The 24,717-nt window shown below is 46.9% G+C and overlaps 1 protein-coding gene across 1 annotated transcript; it reads left to right on the plus strand.

Moving 5' to 3' along the window:
• The first annotated feature begins 2,253 nt into the window (after positions 1–2,253).
• Positions 2,254–5,426, plus strand: LOC140719096 (uncharacterized protein C11orf98-like). Its single transcript, XM_073033479.1, has 4 exons — positions 2,254–2,385; positions 2,874–2,992; positions 4,155–4,252; positions 5,038–5,426. Exons 1-4 carry the CDS (start codon positions 2,350–2,352, stop codon positions 5,142–5,144), a joined length of 360 nt encoding a protein of 119 aa, XP_072889580.1. The 5' UTR covers positions 2,254–2,349; the 3' UTR covers positions 5,145–5,426.
• The last annotated feature ends 19,291 nt before the right edge of the window (positions 5,427–24,717 follow it).

The following is a 24,717-nucleotide window of genomic DNA, read 5'->3' on the forward strand; positions in this document are numbered from 1 at the left end:
CATCATGGACTCTGGGCTCCCCGTCTTCAAAGGGCAAGGCCTCAAAAAGGCAGCGTCCGTCATTAGGAACACTTTGAGAGGCTAGTCAGGGACTACATCTGCAGCTTGCTGCCACCCAGACCAGATCCCCTACAATTCACCGACCGACACAGCCGATGGACAGGCGACGCAACAGCCACAGCTCTACACACATCCGGAGAAGAAGGATGCTTGTGTGAGAATGCTGTTCTTGGACTACAGTTCAGCATTCAACACCATAGTTCCATCCAGGCTCGACAAGCTGCTCAGAGACCTCGGCCTTCACCCTGTCTTGTGCAGCTGGATCCTGGACTTCCTGTCAGATCGCCAGCAGGTGGTAAGAGTGAGCTCCCTCACCTCTGTCCCTCAGACTCTCAACACAGGAGCCCCTCAGGGCTGCGTACTGAGTCCCCTCCTTTACTCTCTGTGTACCCATGACTGTGTCACCACCCTCAGCTCCAATCTGCTAATTAAATTTGCCAACGACACTACACTGATTGGCCTTATCTCAAATAATAACAAGGTGGCCTACAGGGAAGAAGTCATCTCTCTGACACAGTGGTGTCAAGAAAACAACCTCTCCCTCGATGTTGCAAAAACGAAGGAGCTGGTTGTGGATTACAGGAGGAATGGAGACGGGCTAACCCCCATTGACATCAATGGATGTGGGGTTGAGAGGGTGAAATTCCTCGGTGTCCACATCACTCTGTACACACCAGCTGTGTGGTGAAAATGCACAACACCTGTCCGCACCTCTCTCTGCAGAGTCCTGCGATTGAGGGAGGTACAGTTCCCATACCAGGCAGTGATGCAGCCAGTCAGGATGCTCTCAGTTGTGCCCCTGTAGAAAGTTCTTAGGATTTGGAGGCCCATACCAAACTTCTTCAATCGTCTGAGGTGAAAGAGATCCAGGTCTCTGCTGAGAAGAACAGGCCCTCAGTCCTTGGGGTCGTGTTGCCGGTGGCCGTTGGCCGGGGTGTCTTAATACGCTCGGCAGAGGATGGTGCTTGGAGAAGCTGTGCCGGAGGGGATGGTCGGAGGCTCGGAGGTTCGACGGACTTGGTGTCCGCTGTGGTCGGGGTGCTTTCACTGTGTGCTGTGTCTGTGGGGCTGAGCTGTGGAAGTCCATAGCGGGGGTATTCCCCTCTGCTGCCTGCGTGGGATAACGAGCCTATCGGGACCCTGAGGACTTGTGGAAACTGTGTGGTGGTTTCTTTCAAACTTATAGTCTTTTAACATCTTTGGACGACTTTTACTGTGTCCATGATCTGTTTTTTTTAATCAATTATGCTATTGAAAAACTAGCATTGTTGTAACTATGTGGTTTTGTGTAGGTCTTGTAGCTTTAGTTTTTGGTTTGTTGGGTGGTAGAGTTGGTCTCCTGACTTGGTGTGTCTGGGTAGTGTTGTTTTGTCTGGTGGATCTGGAGCTCCTTTCCAGGGAACGCGCTAAGATGGTAGTGCGATATTAATACGCAGCAGCCTCTCCGGACTCTGGACTTGGGGATTACCAGATGTTATGTGGATTTTCTGGTGTAGTCTGTTTTGTCGTGTGCTTTTGTGATATCATTCTGGAGGAACGTTGTCTCATTTTTTAACTGCATTGCATTTGTGGTTTCTAAATGACAATAAACTGAAACTGAACTGAACTGAAAATCAATTCTTCTCATTGTCTCCGTCAGGGAGGAGGGACAGGAGCCCGAAGACACACACTCAACATTTCAGAAACAGCTTCTTCCCCTCTGCCATCAGATTTTTGAAAGGAAAATGAGCACTACTTCAGTATTTTTATCTTGCCCCCTTTTTGCATTACTTAAATAATTTATATAATACTACTCATTGTAATTTATAGTTGTAAAGATACATCGCAATGTACTGCTGCCGCAAGTAGCATATTTCAGGACATTAATCGTGATTTTGAATCTGAACCGCAGCAGGAGGAACTCAGAGGTCTCCGCCCGAAACAGCGACAGTTTATTCCGCTGCAGAGACACTGCGAGTCGCTCCGGAGTTGCAGAATCGGATTGTCTCCGGTGTCTAAGTGGACCCGCCCCCGGCTCGCCAATGGCTGGTTGGCGATAATTGACAGGGAAAACGATGACGACATTGGACCCGCCCCCGGCTCGCCAATGGCTGGTTGGCGATAATTGACAGGGAAAACGACGACGACGACATTGGACCCGCCCCCGACTCGACAATGGCTGGTTGGCGATAATTGACAGGGAAAACGACGACGACGACATTGGACCCGCCCCCGGCTCGCCAATGGCTGGTTGGCGATAATTGACAGGGTGAACGGCAACGACATATCCGGTGAGAGTGTGGAGCAAGCATGGCGCCGGGGGGTAAAATCAATCGTCCGCGCACGGTGAGTGGTAGTGGGGATGAGGATGGAGGCAGGCGAGGGAGGGAGAGATGAGATGAGAGGAGTGGAGTGGAGGGGGTGAGGGTGGTCGGAGGGGAGGCGAGGGCCCTGATGATGGAGTCTGCTTGCCTCCACTGCATCCCCTGGATTCCCAGTGGGCAATCATTTCAATGCAGCTTCCCTTTCCCGTTCTCATCCCGGCATGTCTGTCCGTGGCCTCCTCTACGGGCACAAAGAGGCCACTCTCAGGTTGGGGGAGCAACTCCTCATATTCCCTCGCCTACCTCCTGCCCGATTCGGCTCTTTCCCCTTCCCCAACCTTATGCGCTGGCTTTCTCCCCCTTCCTTTCTAATCGTGACTGATTACTTTTTTTTCCATAGGCGCTGTCTGAGCGATTGAGTTCCTCCTGCATTTTGTGTGAGTTGCTCTGGATTTCCAGCATCTCTGGAACCTCTTGTGTTTAATTATTTTCCTCCTGTGGCCTCTGCAGGAGTTACAGAGGAAGCTTTTCAAGAGGCGACGGGTTGCCAGAAAAGCGAAGAGGAAGGCTATAGTTGGCGCTGTGATTGACGAGGGTCTGATCACCATCCATCACCTGAAGAAGCGATGGTGAGAGAGCAGCCGCGGCACCGGTCTCATGTCGATTGGTTAAGCTCCCACTTTCTGCTGTCACAGGACGATGTGGCCTCACCTCAGCCTGAAGGGTCTCAGCCTGAAACGTCTGCTGTTCATTCGTTTCCTATTGAGTTCCTGCTGCATTTTGTGTGTGTCACCTCAGTCAGAAAGTGCTTTCTCTGCATCCCTTTCCCAGGGGCCATGGGTGCTTGGTCCGAGTTTATCCTGGATTGGGAAGTGGGAAACGTTTGTGCACTGAGAGACTTGAAGTACCGGGGGCATTGGGTTGATCTGAAATCCCCTCTCCTGCTCTCCTGATTCAATCCCCAAACCAGAGTCTGCACTCTTCCAATTCTGGCCTCAAGTTTAATACCTCAGAGCGGACGGCCTTTCCTACAACTTACTATCCCTCTGGAATTCCACAGCCGTCTGTCGGTTTCTTCTCCTGTTCTGGTCAAAGGAGACTTTGCCTGAATAGCAAATCACTGCTCTTTGAGTCAGTGCAGAATCAGGCCCTTCAGCCCATCTAGCCAATGTTTCTCTGCCTGCAGGACCACAGCCCTCCATATCCCTCCCATCCATGTACTTGTCCAGACTTCCCTGAAATGTTACAATGAAACCTGCACTACCACTTCCGCTGGCAGCTTGTTCCATGTTCTCACCACATTCTGAATGAAGAAGTTTCCTCTTGAAAGTTTCACCTTTCACCCATGACCTCTAGTTGTCATTTCACCCAACCTCCGCAGGGAAACCCTGCTTGCATTTACGCTATCGATACCAAATTCTCCCTGTAACTCAGGTTCTCAGGTCCCAGCAGGACTGTGAACGTTTTCTCTCTGCTCTTTCAATCTTATTAATATCTTTCTTGTAGGTAGGTGATGAAAACTGCACACAAGACTCCAAATTAGGCCTCACCAGCGTCTTATACAATTTTAACATAACGTTCCAACTCCTGTACATAGCACTTTGATTTCTGTGCTAAAATCTTTCTTTACAACTCTATCTCCCCGTGAATCAGTGAGTCATGGATTTGTATTCCCAGATTCCTTTGTTGTGCCACAGTCCTCAGTGGCCTGAGTAAGTCTCGGGTATTGCTCTTTGAGGGGTTGGGTTAAGCAGTGCGGTACTACACGTGTTTGATGGTTCTCGTTTGCAGTTCCAATAAAAGAGCAAATATCACCCTGTCTGGGAAGAAGAGGAGGAAACTGCAGAAACAGATCCAGCACAGTCAGAGGGAGCGCTCCGCTATGGATGGTACGTGAGACAATCTCTCCCCGCTTTCCCCTCAGGGAATATTTCTGCTTGCATAAGCTGCTGGGAGCACTCGTCTGGGTCGGGGTCCCAGGAGAAAGAGACGCGGGTGGTATTCTCAACCTGGCGGTGACGTGTTAGTTTGGTTTCTTGCCAGGATGCCATGAAAGAATCTGAATCAGGTTTATTATCACTGACGTATAGCTTGTTGTTTTGTGGCAGCAGTACAGTGCTGTGTATAAAAATGGCTATAAGTTACAACAATACGTACTTCAGAAAGAGAACAAAATAGTGAGTTGTAAGCTCAGCCAGCTCCATCATGGGCACTCACCTTCCCAACATCGAGGACTCCAATAGACGAGGCCTCAAAAAGGCGGCATCACTCGGGGCACGTCCTCTTCTCATTGCTACCGTCAGGGAGGGCTGCAGGAGCCTGCAGACACACACTCAACGATTCAGGAACAGCTTCTTCCCCTCTGCCATCAGGGAGGGCTGCAGGAGCCTGCAGACACACACTCAACGATTCAGGAGCAGCTTCTTCCCCTCTGCTATCAGATTTCTGAGCGGACAATGAACCCATGAATACTGTCTCACCATTTTTGCTCTCTTTTTGCGGTTTTTATATATGTTCCTTATAATTTATTGTAAGTTTTTTGCCTTGCTGCCGCGAGATAACAAATTTAACAGCATTTGTCAGTGATAATTCTGATTCACCACCACCCCCTCTGCATGCTGAGCCACTCCTGTTCAAATGATTTGACCATATTTTTGTCCTTTGGCATTTCCAGTTGAACCCATTCTTCAAAGGACCAGGCAGGCGGTGGAGGTGAGGGAGAGAGGGGCGGAGCAGAAAGTGGAGCTGCTGGATATAGACATGAAGGAGGAACAGTCGTAGAGCGGAGCGGTGAATGTGTGAAAAGCACAAGGTAGAGCTGGCGGACCCCTGGAGGCCTCGGTGTGCTTGCAGTGTGGAACCAGACTGATCTGCGTCTCTGACCAAACCACTACCATCAACCGTAATGAAGAGACAGTTGTTAATAGCACCCAGTTCCAGTGCTGCTCCACTAGACAGCTCCTGTACGGAGTGACCCATCAGCAGTGTGGTGTGAAGTAATACTGATCACAGGCAATATAGTGCAAACATGAAATAAAAGAAAAAGTGTTCGTTCAAAGCCAAGTTAAATAGTTTTTGAGTCTGCATCACTTGTAGTTTTAGGTTTCGGAGCGTAGTTCCAAAAAATCTGTCCTGTCAATTATCCTTCGAGGAAGATTGTTTAAATTTGAGTGATGGAAGAAGACCTGGGAGCTGAAGCAGGATTATAAAACAATTTTCTGATGTACTCGGGACCGAAGCCTGTACAGGTGAGGTGCCTTGCACCTGAACTGGAAGGGGACTAATGTTTGCTCGGGCTGCACGGTGGGGTTTAAACTAGAGTTGCATGGGGACAAGAACCAGAGTTCAGAATAGTTAGTGGAGAGACAGATGTTGGTAAGACACCTCTTTATGCATATTTAAGGCAGAGGTTGATAGATTCTGGATGGGTCAGGTCGTGAAGGGATGTGGGGAGAAGGCAGAGATTGGGGCTGAGAGGAAAATTGGATCAGCCATGATGAAATGGTGGACCAGACTTGATGGGCCGAATGGCCTAATTCTGCTCCTATATCTTCTGGTATGATCGTGTTAATGAGGCTATATTACAGAGCACCCAACAGTCTGAGGGATTTTGCAGAAAGATTGCAGACTGTTGCAAGAAACATAATATTGCTAAAGGAGGTGATTATAACTGTCCACGTACTGACTGGAACTCCCCTACAGTACATTGGATAAGAGGTTGTCAGGTGTGTTCAGGAAAGTTTCCTTGCTCTTAATCTCAGAAAGGATCTGGCAAATGAGGATTGCAACTTGCTGTTTTCTAGCAAAGCTGTACTTGTTAAGTGGGAAGCCTTCAAAAGTGTAATTTTGAGAGTACAAATTTTATATGTACCTGCCGGAATAAAAGGCGAGGGTAACAGGTGTAGACAACCTTGGTTTTCAGGAGATATTGAGGCCCTGGTTAAAAGAAAAAGAGGAGGTGCAGACCAGGTAAGAACAAATGTGGTGCTCACTGCAAGAGAACACTTCAGAGAGAAATCAGGAAGGAGGCACCAGGTTGCCCGATCAGACAAGGTGAAGGAGAATCCGAAGGGGTTCTACAGATGTATTAAGAGCAAAAGGACTGTTAAGGGACAAAATTGATCTGGAAGATCAGAAGGGTAATCCATGTGTGGCACTGAATGAGACGGGGGAGACCTTAAATTTTGTCTTGCATCTATTTACTCGGGAGACAGACGCGGAGACCATAAACGTGAGGCAAAGCAGCATCAACTTCAGGGACCCTCTGCAGATTTCCGATAAGAGGCTTTTGCCATCCTGAGGCAGATCAGGTGGATTGTTGGCGACAAACAGCTTGAAGAGCTGTTTGCACTGTTATTTCTATATAAATAAATATTGGTAAGGATTAGAATTCTCATTAATAAAATGAATTTTCCCCACATAGCTGGGGAGTTTAAGTTGAGACGATAGCTGTCACACTACTAAAACTGGACTGTCATTCAGGGGGTGATCGGGAACTTGATGTACACGGAAGCCCACCATAAACTCGAGCAAGTGGGCCACCGTACAAACTTTCCACCCTCTGCACTTGTTCTGTCACCTTCTCTCTCAGTGCAAGGGCCAGCCTTTCCCACAGCTCTGAGGTATTTGGAAAGAAATCATGAGCGATCTTGATCTTCAGTCTGTTCAATGGGGACATGCAAACAGTGGAAGCGGCTTCACGACTGGCAGAATGAGAGGTGTGCAGTGGGTTTTTGCTCTCGGGTGCCGCTGGCTGATGCTTTTCCCGTGGTTATAACTGCAATGTCAGTACCCAGCATTATTCTTCACTAAGATGACCAGTCGGCGAGAAAGGGTGCTGCAGCTTCAGGAGCACTGACAGGTTCATCAGTCCATCAATCCCGGGGCTGGGGTCAACCATGGATGTACATGATATGCAAACCGGGAGTTTCCGCTGGGTTTATCCGTCCGATGAATGGGTTTAGCTGAAAGGCAGCGGAAGTTTGAGGTAAGAGTTTTCCCTCTCCTAGATGAGCTGCCAACTGCATCAAACAAGCCCCATCTGCCTGAAGTGACTGGTTTTAAGGAGCCAGTAACCTACCTTTACCCTTCTGTTATTAGAAATGGTTCTGACGTTCAGTAAGTAAGCCACACACACAAAATAAGTGCAGAGATTCTCTTGCATTGGGCCAAGCAGTGGCAAAGGGGTCTCACTGTCATTGGCCTTGGTTTTCAGGGGCAGTGTGGTAGATGCTGGGGAGAGGGGATGTAGGATCTGCTGAGATCGAGGGTCTGGCGTCCAAATATGCACCAGTTTAGAAGTGACATGAGAAATATTGTTTAAAACAAAACTTTGGAGATCCCTGCTGGCAGCCAATGCAATAACACCTTTTTGAACTTGCTCCTACCTTATCTATCTCTTTGTTTCCTACCAGTTTTTTGAAACCTTATTATAAATATTGCTTTACATGTCTTTGAGAAAGACCAAAGCCTCTGAAAAAGTAGACTAATGTGTGCAGGATAGTTTTTTGCAGCAATACATAGAGGTACAAACTAGAGAAGGGGCAGTGTTGGATCTCCTGTTAGGGAATGAGATAGGTCAGGTGACGGAGGTATGTGTTGGGGAGCACTTCGGGTCCAGTGATCACATTGCCATTAGATTAAATATAATTATGGAGAAGGATAGGACTGGACCCAGGGTTGAGATTTTTGATTGGAGAAAGGCTAACTTTGAGGAGATTGGAAAGGATTTAGAAGGAGTGGATTGGGACAATTTGTTTTATGGGAAGGATCTAATAGAGAAATGGAGGTCATTTAAAGGTGAAATTTTGAGGGTACAGAATCTTTATGTTCCTGTTAGGTTGAAAGGAAAGGTTAAAAGTTTGAGAGAGCCAGGGTTTTCAAGGGATATTGGAAACTTGATTTGGAAAAAGAGAGCGATCTGCAATAAATATAGGCAGCATGGAGTAAATGAGGTGCTCGAGGAATATAAAGAATGTAAGAAGAATCTTAAGAAAGAAATTAGAAAAGCTAAAAGAAGATACAAGGTTGCTTTGGCAAGTAAGGTGAAAATAAATCCAAAGGGTTTCTACAGTTATATTAATAGCAAAAGGATAGTGAGGGATAAAATTGGTCCCTTAGAGAATCAGAGTGGACAGCTATGTGTGGAGACAAAAGAGATGTGGGGGAGATTTTGAACAATTTCTTTTCTTCAGTATTCACTAAGGAAAAGGATATTGAATTGTGTAAGGTAAGGGAAACAAGTAGGGAAGTTATGGAAACTAGGACGATTAAAGAGGAGGAAGTACTGGCGCTTTTAAGGAATATAAAAGTGGATAAATCTCCGGGTCCTGACCTAGGACCTTGAGCGAGGTTAGTGTAGAAATAGCAGGGGCTCTGACAGAAATATTTCATATGTTATTAGAAACGGGGATGGTGCCGGAGGATTGGCGTATTGCTCATGTGGCTCCATTGTTTAAAAAGGGTTCTAAGAGTAAACCTAGCAATTATAGGCCTGTCAGTTTGACGTCAGTGGTGGGTAAATTAATGGAAAGTATTCTTAGAGATGGTATATATAATTATCTGGATAGACAGAGTCTGATTAGGAACAGTCAACTTGGATTTGTGTGTGGAAGGTCACGTTTAACAAATCTTATTGAATTTTTTGAAGAGGTTACGAGGAAAGTTGAGGGTAAAGCAGTGGATGTTGTCTATAAGGACTTCAGTAAGGCCTTTGACAAGGTTCCACATAGAATGTTAGTTAGCAAGGTTCAATCGTTAGGTATTAATATTGAAGTAGTAAAATGTATTCAACAGTGGCTGGATGGGAGATGCCAGAGTGTAGTGGTGGATAACTGTTCGTCAGGTTGGAGGCCGGTGACTAGTGGTGTGCCTCAGGGATCTGTACTGGGTCCAATCATATACATTAATGATCTGGATGATGGGGTGGTACATTGGATTAGTAAATATGCAGATGATACTAAGGTAGGTGGCGTTGTGGATAATGAAGTTGGTTTTCAAAGTTTGCAGAGAGATTTAGGCCAGTTAGAAGAGTGGGCTGAAAGATGGCAGATGGAGTTTAATGCTGATAAGTGTGAGGTGCTACATTTTGGTAGGAATAATCAAAATAGGACATACATGGTAAATGGTAGGGCTTTGAAGAATGCAGTAGAACAGAGTGATCTAGGAATAATTGTATAGTTCGCTGAAGGTGGGATCTCATGTGGATAGGGTGGTGAAGAAAGCTTTTGGTATGTTGGCCTTTATAAATCAGAGCATTAAATATAGGAGTTTGGATGTAATGTTAAAATTGTACACAGCATTGGTAAGGCCGAATTTGGAGTATTGTGTACAGTTCTGGTCACCGAATTATAGGAAAGATGTCAACAAAATAGAGAGAGTACAGAGAAGATTTACTAGGATGTTACCTGGGTTTAGCACCTAAGTTACAGGGAAAGATTGAACAAGTTAGGTCTTTATTCTTTGGAGCATAGAAGGTTGAGGGGGGACTTGATAGATATATTTAAAATTATGAGGGGCATAGATAGAGTTGACATGGATAGGCTTTTTCCATTGAGAGTAGGGGAGATTCAAACAAGAGGACATAAGTTGAGCGTTAAGGGTAACACGAGGGGGAATTTCTTTACTCAGAGAGTGGTAGCTGTGTGGAACAAGCTTCCAATAGAAGCGGTAGAGGCAGGTTTGGTATTGTCATTTAAAGTAAAACTGGATAGGTATATGGACAGGAAAGGAATGGAGGGTTATAGGCTGAGTGCGGGTCAGTGGGACTAGGTGAGAGTAAGCGTTTGGCACGGACTAGAAGGGCCGAGATGGCCTGTTTCCGTGCTGTAATTGTTATATGGTTAAAAGTAAAAGAAGATGATTCTCCAACCACTTTGGAATCAATTGATTTTCTTAAAAAGCAAAGAACAGAATTCTCTGAGGAATTTCAACATCTTAATGTTAAGTTAGACACTATTCAACAAACTCTAATCGAACATGAAAATCGAATTAAGGGGAATAAAGAAACTTTGTTGATACTGGAAGTGGACTTAGAAGACATTGGTAAGCTCTGCAAAAAATTATGATTCTGTAATGAAAAATTACCAACCTGGAAAGCAGAAACAGAAGGAATAATCTACATATTCTGGGTCTTGAAAGATCAATTGAAGGTGCCCACCCCATGGAGTTCTTTGCAAGTTTTCTGAAGCAGCTATTCCCTGATTTATTGCCGACTGTGCCTGAGTTGGACCGCGCCCACCAGCCACTGCCCCCCCCCCCCCCAAACCAAAGTCGGGAGAGCGTCGTAGATTGGTCATTTTCGTTTTCATGAATTTCATGCTAAGGGGCTTTTAATCCGTCATACCTGTCGAGTTGGAATGATCGGTTACAACGGGAAGATGATCAGATTCCTGGAAGATTATACACCGGAGGTTATGGCTGAACATGTGAAGTACAAAGAGGTCATGTCACTGCTTTATAATAAAGGGTTTAAGCCCTCCCTTTGCTTCCCCACACGTCTTAGAATCGTTCTGAAAAATGGTGTGCAGAAATGGCTGGGATCGGTTGATCACGTACAGAAGATTAATTACGTAACATCTTGTACAAGAGCAATTATCTTTTTAATGTTGGATCAAATAAGGTTTTAATAAACCTACATTTTGACCATTTATATGTCTTGTTTTTTGATATTTTGTGTGTTTTTTTTACTACTTTATTCTCTTTTTTTGAGGGTTTTCTATATAAATATTTTTTGAAATTGTTAAAATGAATCCTCTTATGTTTTGGATTTTTGATCCAAGTTTTTTTTTCTGTTTTGTCTTGGTAGGAACATAATAACCTTGTATGTTTGGAGTTTTGCCAGCAGGATTTCTTTGGGAGGGTTGTCTTTAGGGTTTAGCCTGCCGACTGTTCTGTGGCCGGCTTTTTGGTTTTGGGAGGGTGGGGGTGGGGTCTCTTTTTTCTTTTTTCTCTGGAAGCTGGGTTGGGCTACCATCCAAATTTTCTGTTTGAATACCTTATTTTATGGTTCATTCTCTGGTTCTAATAATTTATGGTCAGATCTTTTAACTCTCCCGTTAATTAGAATTTATAATGGATCGAAATATTAATTTACTTAGTTTTAATGTGAAAGGGTTAAATCATCCTGTGAAACAGTATAAGATTTTTGCTTATATTAAAAAGTTGAGGGCCCCCATTATTTTTCTACAAGAAATGCATGTGCATAGTTGTGACAACACACACCTTTTTAATCAGTGGAGGGGTCTACAATTTCCTTCTTCATTCAGAGCAAAATCTCGAGTAGTCTCAATTTTTATAGATAATACAATTTCTTTTGTTCAACATAAAGTTGTCTCTGACGCTGATGGGCGATTTGTTGTAGTGTCAGGGAAACTAGATAATAAATTAATTGTATTTGCTAATGTGTACACTCCCAATGTGGATGACTCAGGATTTTTTTGAGCGTTTCTTTTCGTTCCTGCCAGATTTGAGTCTTTATTCTTTAGTGATGGGAGGAGATTTTAATTGTTGTCTAGACCCAGTATTAGATCGTTCTCTTACATCAGCCACGCCTAATAAATCAGCTTTATTTGTTCAATCTTTTATAATGAAGTGTGATATTGTTGATGTCTGACTTTTTTTTCACCCAGCAGAAAGGGAGTATTCATTCTTCTCTCATGTCCATCATTCTTATGTCAGGATTGATTATTTTTTTATTGATCGTCGAATGATTCCATTAGTTTGATCCATTGAATATAAGGAAATAGCTTAATCCGACCATTCTCCTACATTTCTATCTTTAAATCTTTTTGGTTTCACTCATATGAACAGATACTGGCATTTTAATTTAACTTTGTTATCTGATAAGGACTTTCTAAAATTTCTGGAGAATCAAATTACTCTTTTTTTAAGAAAATGCTTTGGAAGAGACTTCTAATCTTATCATTTGGGATAGATTTAAGGCATATATTAGCAGACAAATTATCTCCTATACTGCATATATTAAGAATTAAGCTAATAAAGAGAGAACTGATTTAGTTAATCAATTAAAACAATTAAACCAGAAATATGCTTTGGCACCAGACCCTGAACTATACGAAAGACATATTGAAATTAAAACTGAATATGATCTTTTTAGAACGTATCCAATTGAAAGCCAACTTTTAAAAGTTAGAAGCCATTTCTATATAAATGGAGAAAAAAAACTGGGAAGTTATAGGCTAATCAATTGAAGACCTCTGTAGCTAAATGGCAAATTAAAGAAATTTGCAAAGCCAATGGTGATATGACAACTGACCATTTTGAAATAAATGACACTTTTAGAGAATTTTATTCTAAATTGTATAGTTCTGATTCTGTTAAAGATAATACTGCAATGATCAATTTTTTTAGACCAATTAAATATTCCTGGACTTTCGGTTGATAATTGAAAGCAGTTGGATCAACCTATTTCTCAGGAGGAAATCACTGAGGTTATACATTCATTGCATCCTGGGAAATCTCCAGGACCCGACAGATTCTCCGGAGAATTTTATAAGGTTTTTTCTTCATTGCTTGTGACTTGTTTAATTTAAGTCTACTTTTAGTTTTTAGTTCAACTTCCATCATTCTATTTTGTTCTTCGCTTAAAGTGGGTAACTCTAGAGAATTCAGGAAGGTGCCAATTTGGGTTATGCTTCCCCCTGGAACTTTGGAATACAGAGTTCTGAAAAACACTTCAAAAACTTCTTGAATTTCACTTAGCTTATTTTTTTTAATCATTTTTGTTCTTGGATTTCTAATTCTATGAATTGTATTTTCAGCTATCTTTTTTTCAGTTTACACGCCAGTATTTTCATAGACTTTGATCCTCTTTATAATGTCTCTGTTTCAGAAACATTAAAATTTTCCTGATTTCTTGCGTAGCTAAACTATTTTTTATTCCTAATTTAAAAAATTTTCTCTAATGTATCCTGTGCCAAATTCAATTTTATTTTTTTTTAGTTCCTTCAGCTTATTTTGTAATTCCTCTAACACTTTATTCCTTATTTTTTTCTTATATCAAGATATCGCTATAATTTTCCCTCTTAAAACAGCCTTCAGAGTATCCTATAGAATGGGAGGTGAAACCTCTCCATTATCATTGAATTCTAAGCAAAGACAAATTTCTTTTTTAATTTGTTCCTTAAAGTACGGATCATTGAGTAGACTTGAATTTAGTTTCCAAATAGTATTCTTTGGTTGTAGGTCAAAATCAACAGATAAATATATAGGTGCATGTTCACTTACATCTATTGTCCCAATTCCACAGGTGTTTATTTTGTCTTTGTCTTTTCCAAGTGTTATGAAATAGTCTATTCTTGTATATACAGGATGGGGGGGGGCAGAATAATGAGTGTAATCCCTTCTGTCAGGGGAAAGGTCCCTCCATCTATCAATTAGACCAACATCCTCAAAAAGTGTATTAACTTTCTTATGTAAGGATTTTGTTTGATAAGTTTTTCTATTGGAAGAGTCTAACTTTGGCTGTATTTGTAAATTTAAGTCTCCCTCACATATCAGGAGACATTCTGTTTCCGTTACCATAATATTAGTAATTTTCTGAAAGAAACCAATATCACTTCCTGGGGGTGTGTATATATTAAACAGAGTAACTAAATTACCGTCTATATTCCCCTTACCAGAATATATCCGCCCTCTTTATCTCCCATTTTGAATACTTTTTCAAAATTTAGCTTGCTTGCGATAAGAATAGCAACTCCTCTCCTATGTCCTAATCTATATGAGGAGAAAAACAAATTAGTGAAGCCCATTCTCTTTAGTCTTCCATGCTCATTATCACTTAAGTGAGTTTCCTGTAAATATACTACATGGGCTTGTTCTTCATTTTGGATAGAGTTCTACAACTTTTGATTGGATTTAACAGCCCGTTGATATTAAAAGAAATGAATTTTACTTTGTCCTTAGCCATGTGTATTTATCTGTCAATAATCATTGAAATTAGCCGAATAAAGCTTAATTGATCTATTCCCTGAACAATTGAGAACCAAGAAACACAAATAATAATTTTAAAAAAGGCAACGAAGGAGTGATTCCAAGGCTGAGGTCTCTAGTAGATGACCCTGGGTTGAAATAGAGGAAATGTCTAGCTGTGGGGGATAGCCTCTCCTACCTAAGTTGAGGGCCCCCATTGCATTACCCAAAAAAGTAAGTGAACAAATCTATATCCATTACACAGAAAAGATTTCCCTGTGTATCCCTCCCAGATATATATTCTCATTTAGGTGGGGGAAAGGGTGAATGAATGAATAAAAAATAATTGAGTAATATAAAATCCAGATTATAGGAAGTATTTCTTGAGAGAGGTATATCACCGTCTATTTTTGCTTCCGTTTAACTTCTCAACACTTTTAAAATCAGCCAGACCTTATGGCTCTCCTGGAGGGCTGTCTACTGAAAACTCAGTCTCTTCCTGATATACTTCTCTTGCCCTCCTCCCGTCCCCTGCTTTCTCGATTCTCTCACTATTTCTCAAGCAGAGTGGGATAACGGCTCTGCCAGGCTTTCCCTGGTTTTGGTCACGCTGACGGCAACCCTCTGGCCTTCATGTCTGTAGTCACCTCTTCCACTGTCTGGTATAGTTGGATCCCATCTTCATAACACACCCGCAGTTTAGCAGGTGACGGAGTTTGGAATCTAATCTTACCTTGCTTTAATATTCACTTTACTTCAGAGTATTCTTTACGTCTCTGCAGGACCACGGGGGTGGGGGGGGTAATCTTGATTGAAATATATTAATTTACCGTCCAAAAACACCCTCTTCTTACCCCAGGTCCTTCGTAGAATCTCTGCCTTGGTATTGTATCGAAGGAATCTAATTACTACTGAGCGTGGCTTACCTTCTCTGTCTCCAGTAGGCCGCAGGGTGAGCGCACGATGCGCCCCCTCAATCTCCATCATCGAGGGAATCTCTAGCGCGTCCCGCAGCAACTTTCCTACAAACTCCGTCATAGACAAACCCTCCGCTCCTTTGGGAACATTGTAAAAAATCTGATATTTTTTCGTCATGATCTTCCCTCCTGGTCAAGCAGTTTACTTTCTTGTTGATTTAATTTGTTTTCATCTTACTCACATTCCACGTTTTGCACGGGATCTTCCACCTTCTCAATTCGTGTCTCTGCCATCGCTATTTTTTGATTGACGTTGGCGAGCTCTGACTTGATATCATTTAGTTGCCGTTTTATATCCTTCTGGAACTCCCGTATCTCCTCCAGAATTTCGATCATATTTGCCGCTTTGCCTGAACGAGGCCCATTGTCGGCCTTGCCACCACGCGGTCGGGTAGGAGAGCCACTCGCTGCACCCCTCTTGTCCACAGGCTCTGCAGTGACACTTTTTAATCTCCATTCTTCCCCCCCCCCCCCATCAATTCAGATATTTTCAAAAGATCTTATAGTCAATGGATTAATAGGGCAAAATATGCGTTTTTCTGGAGGAGCTAGTGACTCAAGCTGCCATTCTAGATGATGACATCACCGGAACCCCCAGCCTAGGTAATTTCTAAGGTAGGGACATGTTAGGCACAACCTTGTGGGCCGAAGGGCCTATATTATTCTGTAGGTTTTCGGTATTTCTGTCTCATCCAACCAGCCGGACTCAACCAGTTGCTCCAAACTTTCACTCTCCCTGCCTGAAGTTTACCTTTTGTACTCTAGTGTTTAGTTCTTCCCTCTCCTGGTTTGTGTCCCCACTCTTCCCCCACCCCTGGCTTCTGATTTTTACAATGGATTATTAAAATTATCGTTCATCGCTAAATCGATTCCACTGCTCTGGGTTGGTGTCAAGCTAACACTGACTGTAAGGGGGTTAATTTTAGTAGTACAAATCGTGATCAGTTTTACAATGTATTTTAAAGTTTAATGTAAATTTATTATCAAAGTACAATATACAACCCTGAGATTCATTTTTCTATGGACGTTCTCAATAAATCAAGGTTTATTATCAGAGTGCATACTCAAGCAATCCTGCGGGCACACCCAGTAAATCTATAGAACAGTAAGCAGGACCAATCGGCAACAAACTGTGCAAGTGCAGATATCAGTAAATAACAAGTATGAAATGACAAGATAAAGTGTCCCGAAAGAGAGAACATTGGTTGTGGGAAACACCAGAAGCAGAGTAATGACCATCACAGAATCAATGAAAGACCACACCAACTAGGGTGATCAACTGTGCAAATATAAAAAGAAAGAAATAATAATAATAAATCAGTAATAAATAGTGAGAACACGAGATGAAGAGTCCTTGGAAGTGAGTCCATTGGTTGTGGGAACAGTTCACGATGGTGTGAGTAAAGTTATCCCCTCTGGTTCAACAGCCGGATGGTTGAGGGGTAGTAACTGTTCCTGAACGTGGTTGTGTGAGTCCTGAGGCTCTCGTACCTCCTGCCCGATGGTGGCAGCAAGGAGAGAGCACGGCCTGGGTGGTGGGGGGTCCCTGATGACAGCAGTGAGAGAGCACGGCCTGGGTGGTGGGGGTCCTGATGACAGCAGTGAGAGAGCACGGCCTGGGTGGTGGGGGTCCTGATGACAGCAGTGAGAGAGCACGGCCTGGGTGGTGGGGGTCCTGATGACAGCAGTGAGAGAGCACGGCCTGGGTGGTGGGGGTCCTGATGAGAGCAGTGAGAGAGCACGGCCTGGGTGGTGGGGGGTCCCTGATGACAGCAGTGAGAGAGCACGGCCTGGGTGGTGGGGGGTCCTGATGACAACAGTGAGAGAGCACGGCCTGGGTGGTGGGGGTCCCTGATGACAGCAGTGAGAGAGCACAGCCTGGGTGGTGGGGGGTCCCTGATGACAGCAGTGAGAGAGCACGGCCTGGGTGGTGGGGGTCCTGATGACAACAGTGAGAGAGCACGGCCTGGGTGGTGGGGGGTCCCTGATGACAGCAGTGAGAGAGCACAGCCTGGGTGGTGGGGGGTCCTGATGACAGCAGTGAGCGAGCACGGCCTGGGTGGTGGGGGTCCTGATGACAGCAGTGAGAGAGCACGGCCTGGGTGGTGGGGGTCCTGATGACAGCAGTGAGAGAGCACGGCCTGGGTGGTGGGGGTCCTGATGACAGCAGTGAGCGAGCACGGCCTGGGTGGTGGGGGGTCCTGATGACAGCAGTGAGAGAGCACAGCCTGGGTGGTGGGGGTCCTGATGACAGCAGTGAGAGGGCACGGCCTGGGTGGTGGGGGTCCTGATGACAGCAGTGAGAGAGCACGGCCTGGGTGGTGGGGGTCCTGATGACAGCAGTGAGAGAGCACGGCCTGGGTGGTGGGAGTCTCTGACGACAGCAGTGAGAGAGCACGGCCTGGGTGGTGGGGGTCCTGATGACAGCAGTGAGAGAGCACAGCCTGGGTGGTGGGGGTCCTGATGACAGCAGTGAGAGAGCACAGCCTGGGTGGTGGGGGGTCCCTGATGGCAGCAGTGAGAGAGCACGGCCTGGGTGGTGTGGGTCCTGATGACAGCAGTGAGAGAGCACGGCCTGGGTGGTGGGGGTCCTGATGAGAGCAGTGAGAGAGCATGGCCTGGGTGGTGGGGGGTCCTGATGACAGCAGTGAGAGAGCACGGCCTGGGTGGTGGGGGTCCTGATGAGAGCAGTGAGAGAGCACGGCCTGGGTGGTGGGGGTCCCTGATGACAGCAGTGAGAGAGCACGGCCTGGGTGGTGGGGGGTCCCTGATGGCAGCAGTGAGAGAGCATGGCCTGGGTGGTGGGGGTCCTGATGACAGCAGTGAGAGAGCACAGCCTGGGTGGTGGGGGTCCCTGATGGCAGCAGTGAGAGAGCACAGCCTGGGTGGTGTGGGTCCTGATGACAGCAGTGAGAGAGCACGGCCTGGGTGGTGGGGGTCCTGATGACAGCAGTGAGAGAGCACAGCCTGGGTGGTGGGGGGTCCCTGATGACAGCAGTGAGAGAGCACGGCCTGGGTGGTGTGGGTCCTGATGACAGCAGTGAGAGAGCACGGCCTGGGTGGTGGGGGTCCTGATGAGAGCAGTGAGAGAGCATGGCCTGGGTGGTGGGGGTCCTGATGACAGCAGTGAGAGAGCACGGCCTGGGTGGTGGGGGGTCCTGATGACAGCAGTGAGAGAGCATGGCCTGGGTGGTGGGGGTCCTGATGACAGCAGTGAGAGAGCACAGCCTGGGTGGTGGGGGGTCCCTGATGGCAGCAGTGAGAGAGCACGGCCTGGGTGGTGTGGGTCCTGATGAAAGCAGTGAGAGAGCACGGCCTGGGTGGTGGGGTTCCTGATGACAGCAGTGAGAGAGCACGGCCTGGGTGGTGGGGTTCCTGATGAGAGCAGTGAGAGAGCACGGCCTGGGTGGTGGGGGTCCTGATGACAGCAGTGAGAGAGCACGGCCTGGGTGGTGGGGGTCCTGATGACAGCAGTGAGAGAGCACGGCCTGGGTGGTGGGGGTTCCTGATGACAGCAGTGAGAGAGCACGGCCTGGGTGGTGGGGGTCCTGATGACAGCAGTGAGAGAGCACGGCCTGGGTGGTGGGGGGTTCCTGATGACAGCAGTGAGAGAGCACGGCCTGGGTGGTGGGGGTCCTGATGACAGCAGTGAGAGAGCACGGCCTGGGTGGTGGGGGTCCTGATGACAACAGTGAGAGAGCACGGCCTGGGTGGTGGGGGTCCTGATGAAAGCAGTGAGCGAGCACAGCCTGGGTGGTGGGGGTCCCTGATGGCAGCAGTGAGAGAGCACGGCCTGGGTGGTGTGGGTCCTGATGACAGCAGTGAGAGAGCACGGCCTGGGTGGTGTGGGTCCTGATGACAGCAGTGAGAGAGCACGGCCTGGGTGGTGGGGGTCCTGATGACAGCAGTGAGAGAGCACGGCCTGGGTGGTGGGGTTCCTGATGAGAGCAGTGAGAGAGCACGGCCTGGGTGGTGGGGGTCCTGATGACAGCAGTGAGAGAGCACGGCCTGGGTGGTGGGGGTCCTGATGACAGCAGTGAGAGAGCACAGCCTGGGTGGTGGGGGTCCCTGATGGCAGCAGTGAGAGGGCACGGCCTGGGTGGTGGGGGTCCTGATGAAAGCAGTGAGCGAGCACGGCCTGGGTGGTGGGGGTCCTGATGACAGCAGTGAGAGAGCACGGCCTGGGTGGTGGGGGTCCTGATGACAGCAGTGAGAGAGCACGGCCTGGGTGGTGGGGGTCCTGATGACAGCAGTGAGAGAGCACGGCCTGGGTGGTGAGGGTCCTGATGAGAGCAGTGGGAGAGCACGGCCTGGGTGGTGGGGGTCCCTGATGACAGCAGTGAGGGAGCACGGCCTGGGTTGTAGGGGTCTCTGACGACAGATGCTGCTTTCCTGCAACGGCATTTCATGTAGATGTGCGCAACACTGGCAACGACTTTACCCGCGATGGACTGGGCTCTACCCGACATTTTGTATGATTTTACATACCAGGCCGCGATAGATAGATACTTTATTCATCCCCATGGGGAAATTCAACTTTTTGCCAATGTCCCATACACTTGTTGTAGCAAAACTAATTACATACAATACTTAACTCAGTAAAGAATATGATATGCATCTAAATCACTATCTCAAAAAGCATTAATAATAGCTTTTAAAAAAAGTTCTTAAGTCCTGGCGGTAGAATTGTAAAGCCTAATGGCATTGGGGAGTATTGACCTCTTCATCCTGTCTGAGGAGCATTGCATCGATAGTAACCTGTCGCTGAAACTGCTTCTCTGTCTCTGGATGGTGCTATGTAGAGGATGTTCAGAGTTATCCATAATTGACTGTAGCCTACTCAGCGCCCTTCGCTCAGCTACCGATGTTAAACTCTCCAGTACTTTGCCCACGACAGAGCCCGCCTTCCTTACCAGCTTATTAAGACGTGAGGCGTCCCTCTTCTTAATACTTCCTCCCCAACACGCCACCACAAAGAAGAGGGCGCTCTCCACAACTGACCTATAGAACATCTTCAGCATCTCACTACAGACATTGAATGACGCCAACCTTCTTAGGAAGTACAGTCGACTCTGTGCCTTCCTGCACAAGGCATCTGTGTTGGCAGTCCAGTCTAGCTTCTCGTCCAACTGTACTCCCAGATACTTGTAGGTCTTAACCTGCTCCACACATTCTCCATTAATGATCACTGGCTCCATATGAGGCCTAGATATGATGCAGCCAGTCAATTTGCTCTCTATTATAGAAGTTTGTCAAAGTTTTAGATGTCATGCCAAATCTCCGCAAACTCCTCAGGGAGTAGCGGTGCAGCCTTACTGGGCCCAGGGCAGATCCTCCGAAATAATAACTTAGGAATTTAAAGTTCTGACCCTGTTTCTCTCTGATTCCCCTGATGAGGACTCAATGTCCAAAACTCAAAAGAACTGATTGTAGATTATGGGAGGAATGGAGACAGGCTTTTCCTGATCAATATGAACGGGAGGAACGGAGACTGGCTTTTCCTGATCAATATGAACGGGAGGAACGGAGACTGGCTTTTCCTGATCAATATGAACGGGAGGAACGGAGACAGGCTTTTCCTGATCAATATGAACGGGAGGAACGGACACTGGGTTTTCCTGATCAATATCAATGGGAGGAACGGAGACTGGCTTTTCCTGATCAATATCAACGGGAGGAACGGAGACTGGCTTTTCCTGATCAATATGAACGGGAGAATGGAGACTGGCTTTTCCTGATCAATATGAACGGGAGGAACGGAGACTGGCTTTTCCTGATCAATATGAACGGGAGGAACGGAGACTGGCTTTTCCTGATCAATATGAACGGGAGGAACGGAGACTGGCTTTTCCTGATCAATATGAACGGGAGGAACGGAGACTGGCTTTTCCTGATCAATATGAACGGGAGGAACGGAGACTGGCTTTTCCTGATCAATATGAACGGGAGGAACGGAGACTGGCTTTTCCTGATCAATATGAACGGGAGGAACGGAGACTGGCTTTTCCTGATCAATATGAACGGGAGGATCGGAGACAGGCTTTTCCTGATCAATATGAACGGGAGGAACGGAGACTGGCTTTTCCTGATCAATATGAACGGGAGGAACGGAGACAGGCTTTTCCTGATCAATATGAACGGGAGGAACGGAGACAGGCTTTTCCTGATCAATATGAACGGGAGGAACGGAGACTGGCTTTTCCTGATCAATATGAACGGGAGGAACGGAGACTGGCTTTTCCTGATCAATATGAACGGGAGGAACGGAGACTGGCTTTTCCTGATCAATATGAACGGGAGGATCGGAGACAGGCTTTTCCTGATCAATATGAACGGGAGGAACGGAGACTGGCTTTTCCTGATCAATATGAACGGGAGGAACGGAGACAGGCTTTTCCTGATCAATATGAACGGGAGGAACGGAGACAGGCTTTTCCTGATCAATATGAACGGGAGGAACGGAGACAGGCTTTTCCTGATCAATATGAACGGGAGGAACGGAGACAGGCTTTTCCTGATCAATATGAACGGGAGAACGGAGACAGGCTTTTCCTGATCAATATGAACGGGAGGAACGGAGACTGGCTTTTCCTGATCAATATGAACGGGAGGAACGGAGACAGGCTTTTCCTGATCAATATGAACGGGAGGATCGGAGACTGGCTTTTCCTGATCAATATGAACGGGAGGAACGGAGACTGGCTTTTCCTGATCAATATGAACGGGAGGAACGGAGACAGGCTTTTCCTGATCAATATCAACGGGAGGAACGGAGACTGGCTTTTCCTGATCAATATCAACGGGAGGAACGGAGACAGGCTTTTCCTGATCAATATGAACGGAGACAGGCTTTTCCTGATCAATATCAATGGGTCTGCAGTTGAGAGGGTGAGTAGTTTCAAATTGCTCGGTATACACATCACCGATGATCTCAGCTGGACTGTGCATTTAGAAAGCACAACAGCGTCTCTTCCACCTCAGGTGCCTGAAGAAGTTCGGCATGGGCTCCGAAATCCTCAAAACCCTCTACGTGGGCACCATTGAGAGCATCCTGACTGGCTGGTACGGGAACTGCACCAACCTCCATCACTGGGCACTGCAGCGTGGTGGTACGGACAGCCCAGCGCACCTGTGGATGTGAACTTGAGGAGAATGAGGATATCTACAGTGGCAGGTGCAGAGAAAAGGCCTGGAAGATCATCAGGGACATCAGTCACCCGAACCATAATAAACTGTTCCAGCTGATTCTGTCGGCGAAACAATACTGCAGCATTAAAGCCAGGATTAACAGGCTACAGGACAGCTTCTTTCTCCAGCCCAATAGACTTTTAAATTCACATGTCTTTACTTCGCAACGGAGTCAGGACGCAAATATTTTTACTCCCTCATGTTGTGGGACAGTTGTAAAACTTAAATAAGTTCAAATTCACGGACCCCTGGTTTCCTTCTCCTGAAGTCGATATTCGGCTTTTGCTGACATTGAGTCAGTGGTTGTTGCTGTGGCCCACTCATCCGGGTTTACAGTTTCCCTCCTATATACTGAGTTATCACCATCTTTCATTCAGTCTAGGCAGAGTTGTCATCAGCAAACCGTGCTTAGCCACACAGTCATTGGTGCAAAGTGAGGGGCTAAGCAACAGCCTGTGGGGCACCTGTACCTGGTGGAGATGCTGCCGCCAATCGGGACTGCAGGCTGCAGGTGAGGAAATCCATTCGCACAAGTAGGTCAAGGTCAAAGAGCTCTGATGAGATTTGAGGGGATGATGGTATTGAATGCTGAGCTGTAGTCGACAAAAAGCATCCTGTCAAATCCATCGTTGCTGTGCAGATGTTCCAGGGTTGAGTCAAGAGCCAATGAGATGACATCTGCTGTGGACCGGTACTCCAGTAGCCAAATTGGAGTGGACCTCAAACAGGAGTCGTTATGTTTCATTGCGAACCTCTCAGAACACTTCATCACGGTGGATGTGAGTGCTATGAGCGATATTCACTGAGGCAGGTCACTGAGGCCTTCTTGAAGCAATTGGGTACCGCAGAACGCCAAAGAAAGAGGTTAAAGTTCTCAGTGAACACTCCAGTCAGCTGATCAGGGTGTACACGTCTTTGATACTCTCCTAAAGGAGGCTTACACATCAGCCTCATTGGAGGATGAGGGAGTTTGTGATGGTTCCTCCATGTTTTGATGGTCAAAGTGGGCATGCTGCCACCAGGAGGAGGTACAGGAGCCTGAAGACCCACATTCAACATTTTAGGAACAGCTTCTTCCCCTCTGCCGTCAGATTTCTGAATGGACAGTGAACCTGTGAAAACGACCTCACTATCTTACTCTATTTTTGTGCTACTTTTCAATGCATTTCTTCTTGTAATGTCAAGCCTTGCTCTGCACCGCTGCCGCAGCACATTTCATCATGATGATAAATCTGACTCTGAATGTGGTCGCTCCCGGATTGAGTGCCACGGGACAGGGCAGAGGGAGGCTGCGTCCACAGGTAAGGAGGGTCACCAAAGAAAGGGTTGAACGTCGATGCCTCTGGGTCTGTACTTGCGAATGGGGGGGGGGGGGGGGAGTCCGCAAGGAAACCTGTGAAATGTCGAAGAAACGGACTAAATGGAGAGGGTGTGGAGAAGGTGTTTCCGACGGTGGGGGAGCCCTGGGCCAGAGAGGACACTGCCTGGGAACAGAGAACGGGGACGAGGAGGAATTTCACTGGGTGGTGAATCTGTGAAATTTATTGCTGCAGACGCCCGCCCCTAGAGCCAAGCCATTGGTATACTTAAAGCGGAGGTCTTCATTAGTCAGGGCATCAAAGTTACGGGGGGGGGGGGGACAGGAGAATGGGGTTGAGGGGGCTTAATTCTGCTCCTGTCTCTGATGGTCTTACCGCCCACCCGATCGCAATCACGGTTGTGAGGGGGGGCTCCCTCCTCTGATGGCTCGACATCGCCGGTATTTGCACGGTGGATGAATTTCTCTGACAAGCGCGGGGTCTTCCTCCAGGTGCGGGATGTCAGTATCACACGTTAGCAGGGGCGGGGGGCAGCTCTGGCCTCGGCCGCTGGTCATAACTCTGCCTCCTCGTCCTGCGGCGTCCACAGCCAGTATGCCAGGTAGCGGCCGATGGCCGACCAGTTGGTGATGTACCAGACCTTGTAGACAACCTCCGCGCTGAGCACCAGCAGCAGCAGCGCTAGGAAGACGAAGAAGACCCGGTCAGCATAGTGTATCACCCCGTGTCTGAGGGTCTGGCCCCGGGCTCCGGGCGCCTCGTCCTCCCCCGGGACGTCCGCCATCCGCTGGGTACGGGTGAGAGCGGAGTCCGGAGACAGGATCGTATAAATCTGCCCTAATCCAGCCTGGTTTTAGCGGGATAATCCCCGGGTGGCATGGCCGGGATGCCCTGGGAAGGGAGAGGTGGCGGAGAGCGGTGGGTGCGGGCCCGCCCATC

This window comes from Hemitrygon akajei, chromosome 2, assembly GCF_048418815.1.
Source record: "Hemitrygon akajei chromosome 2, sHemAka1.3, whole genome shotgun sequence".
Taxonomy (NCBI): Eukaryota; Metazoa; Chordata; class Chondrichthyes; order Myliobatiformes; family Dasyatidae; genus Hemitrygon; species Hemitrygon akajei.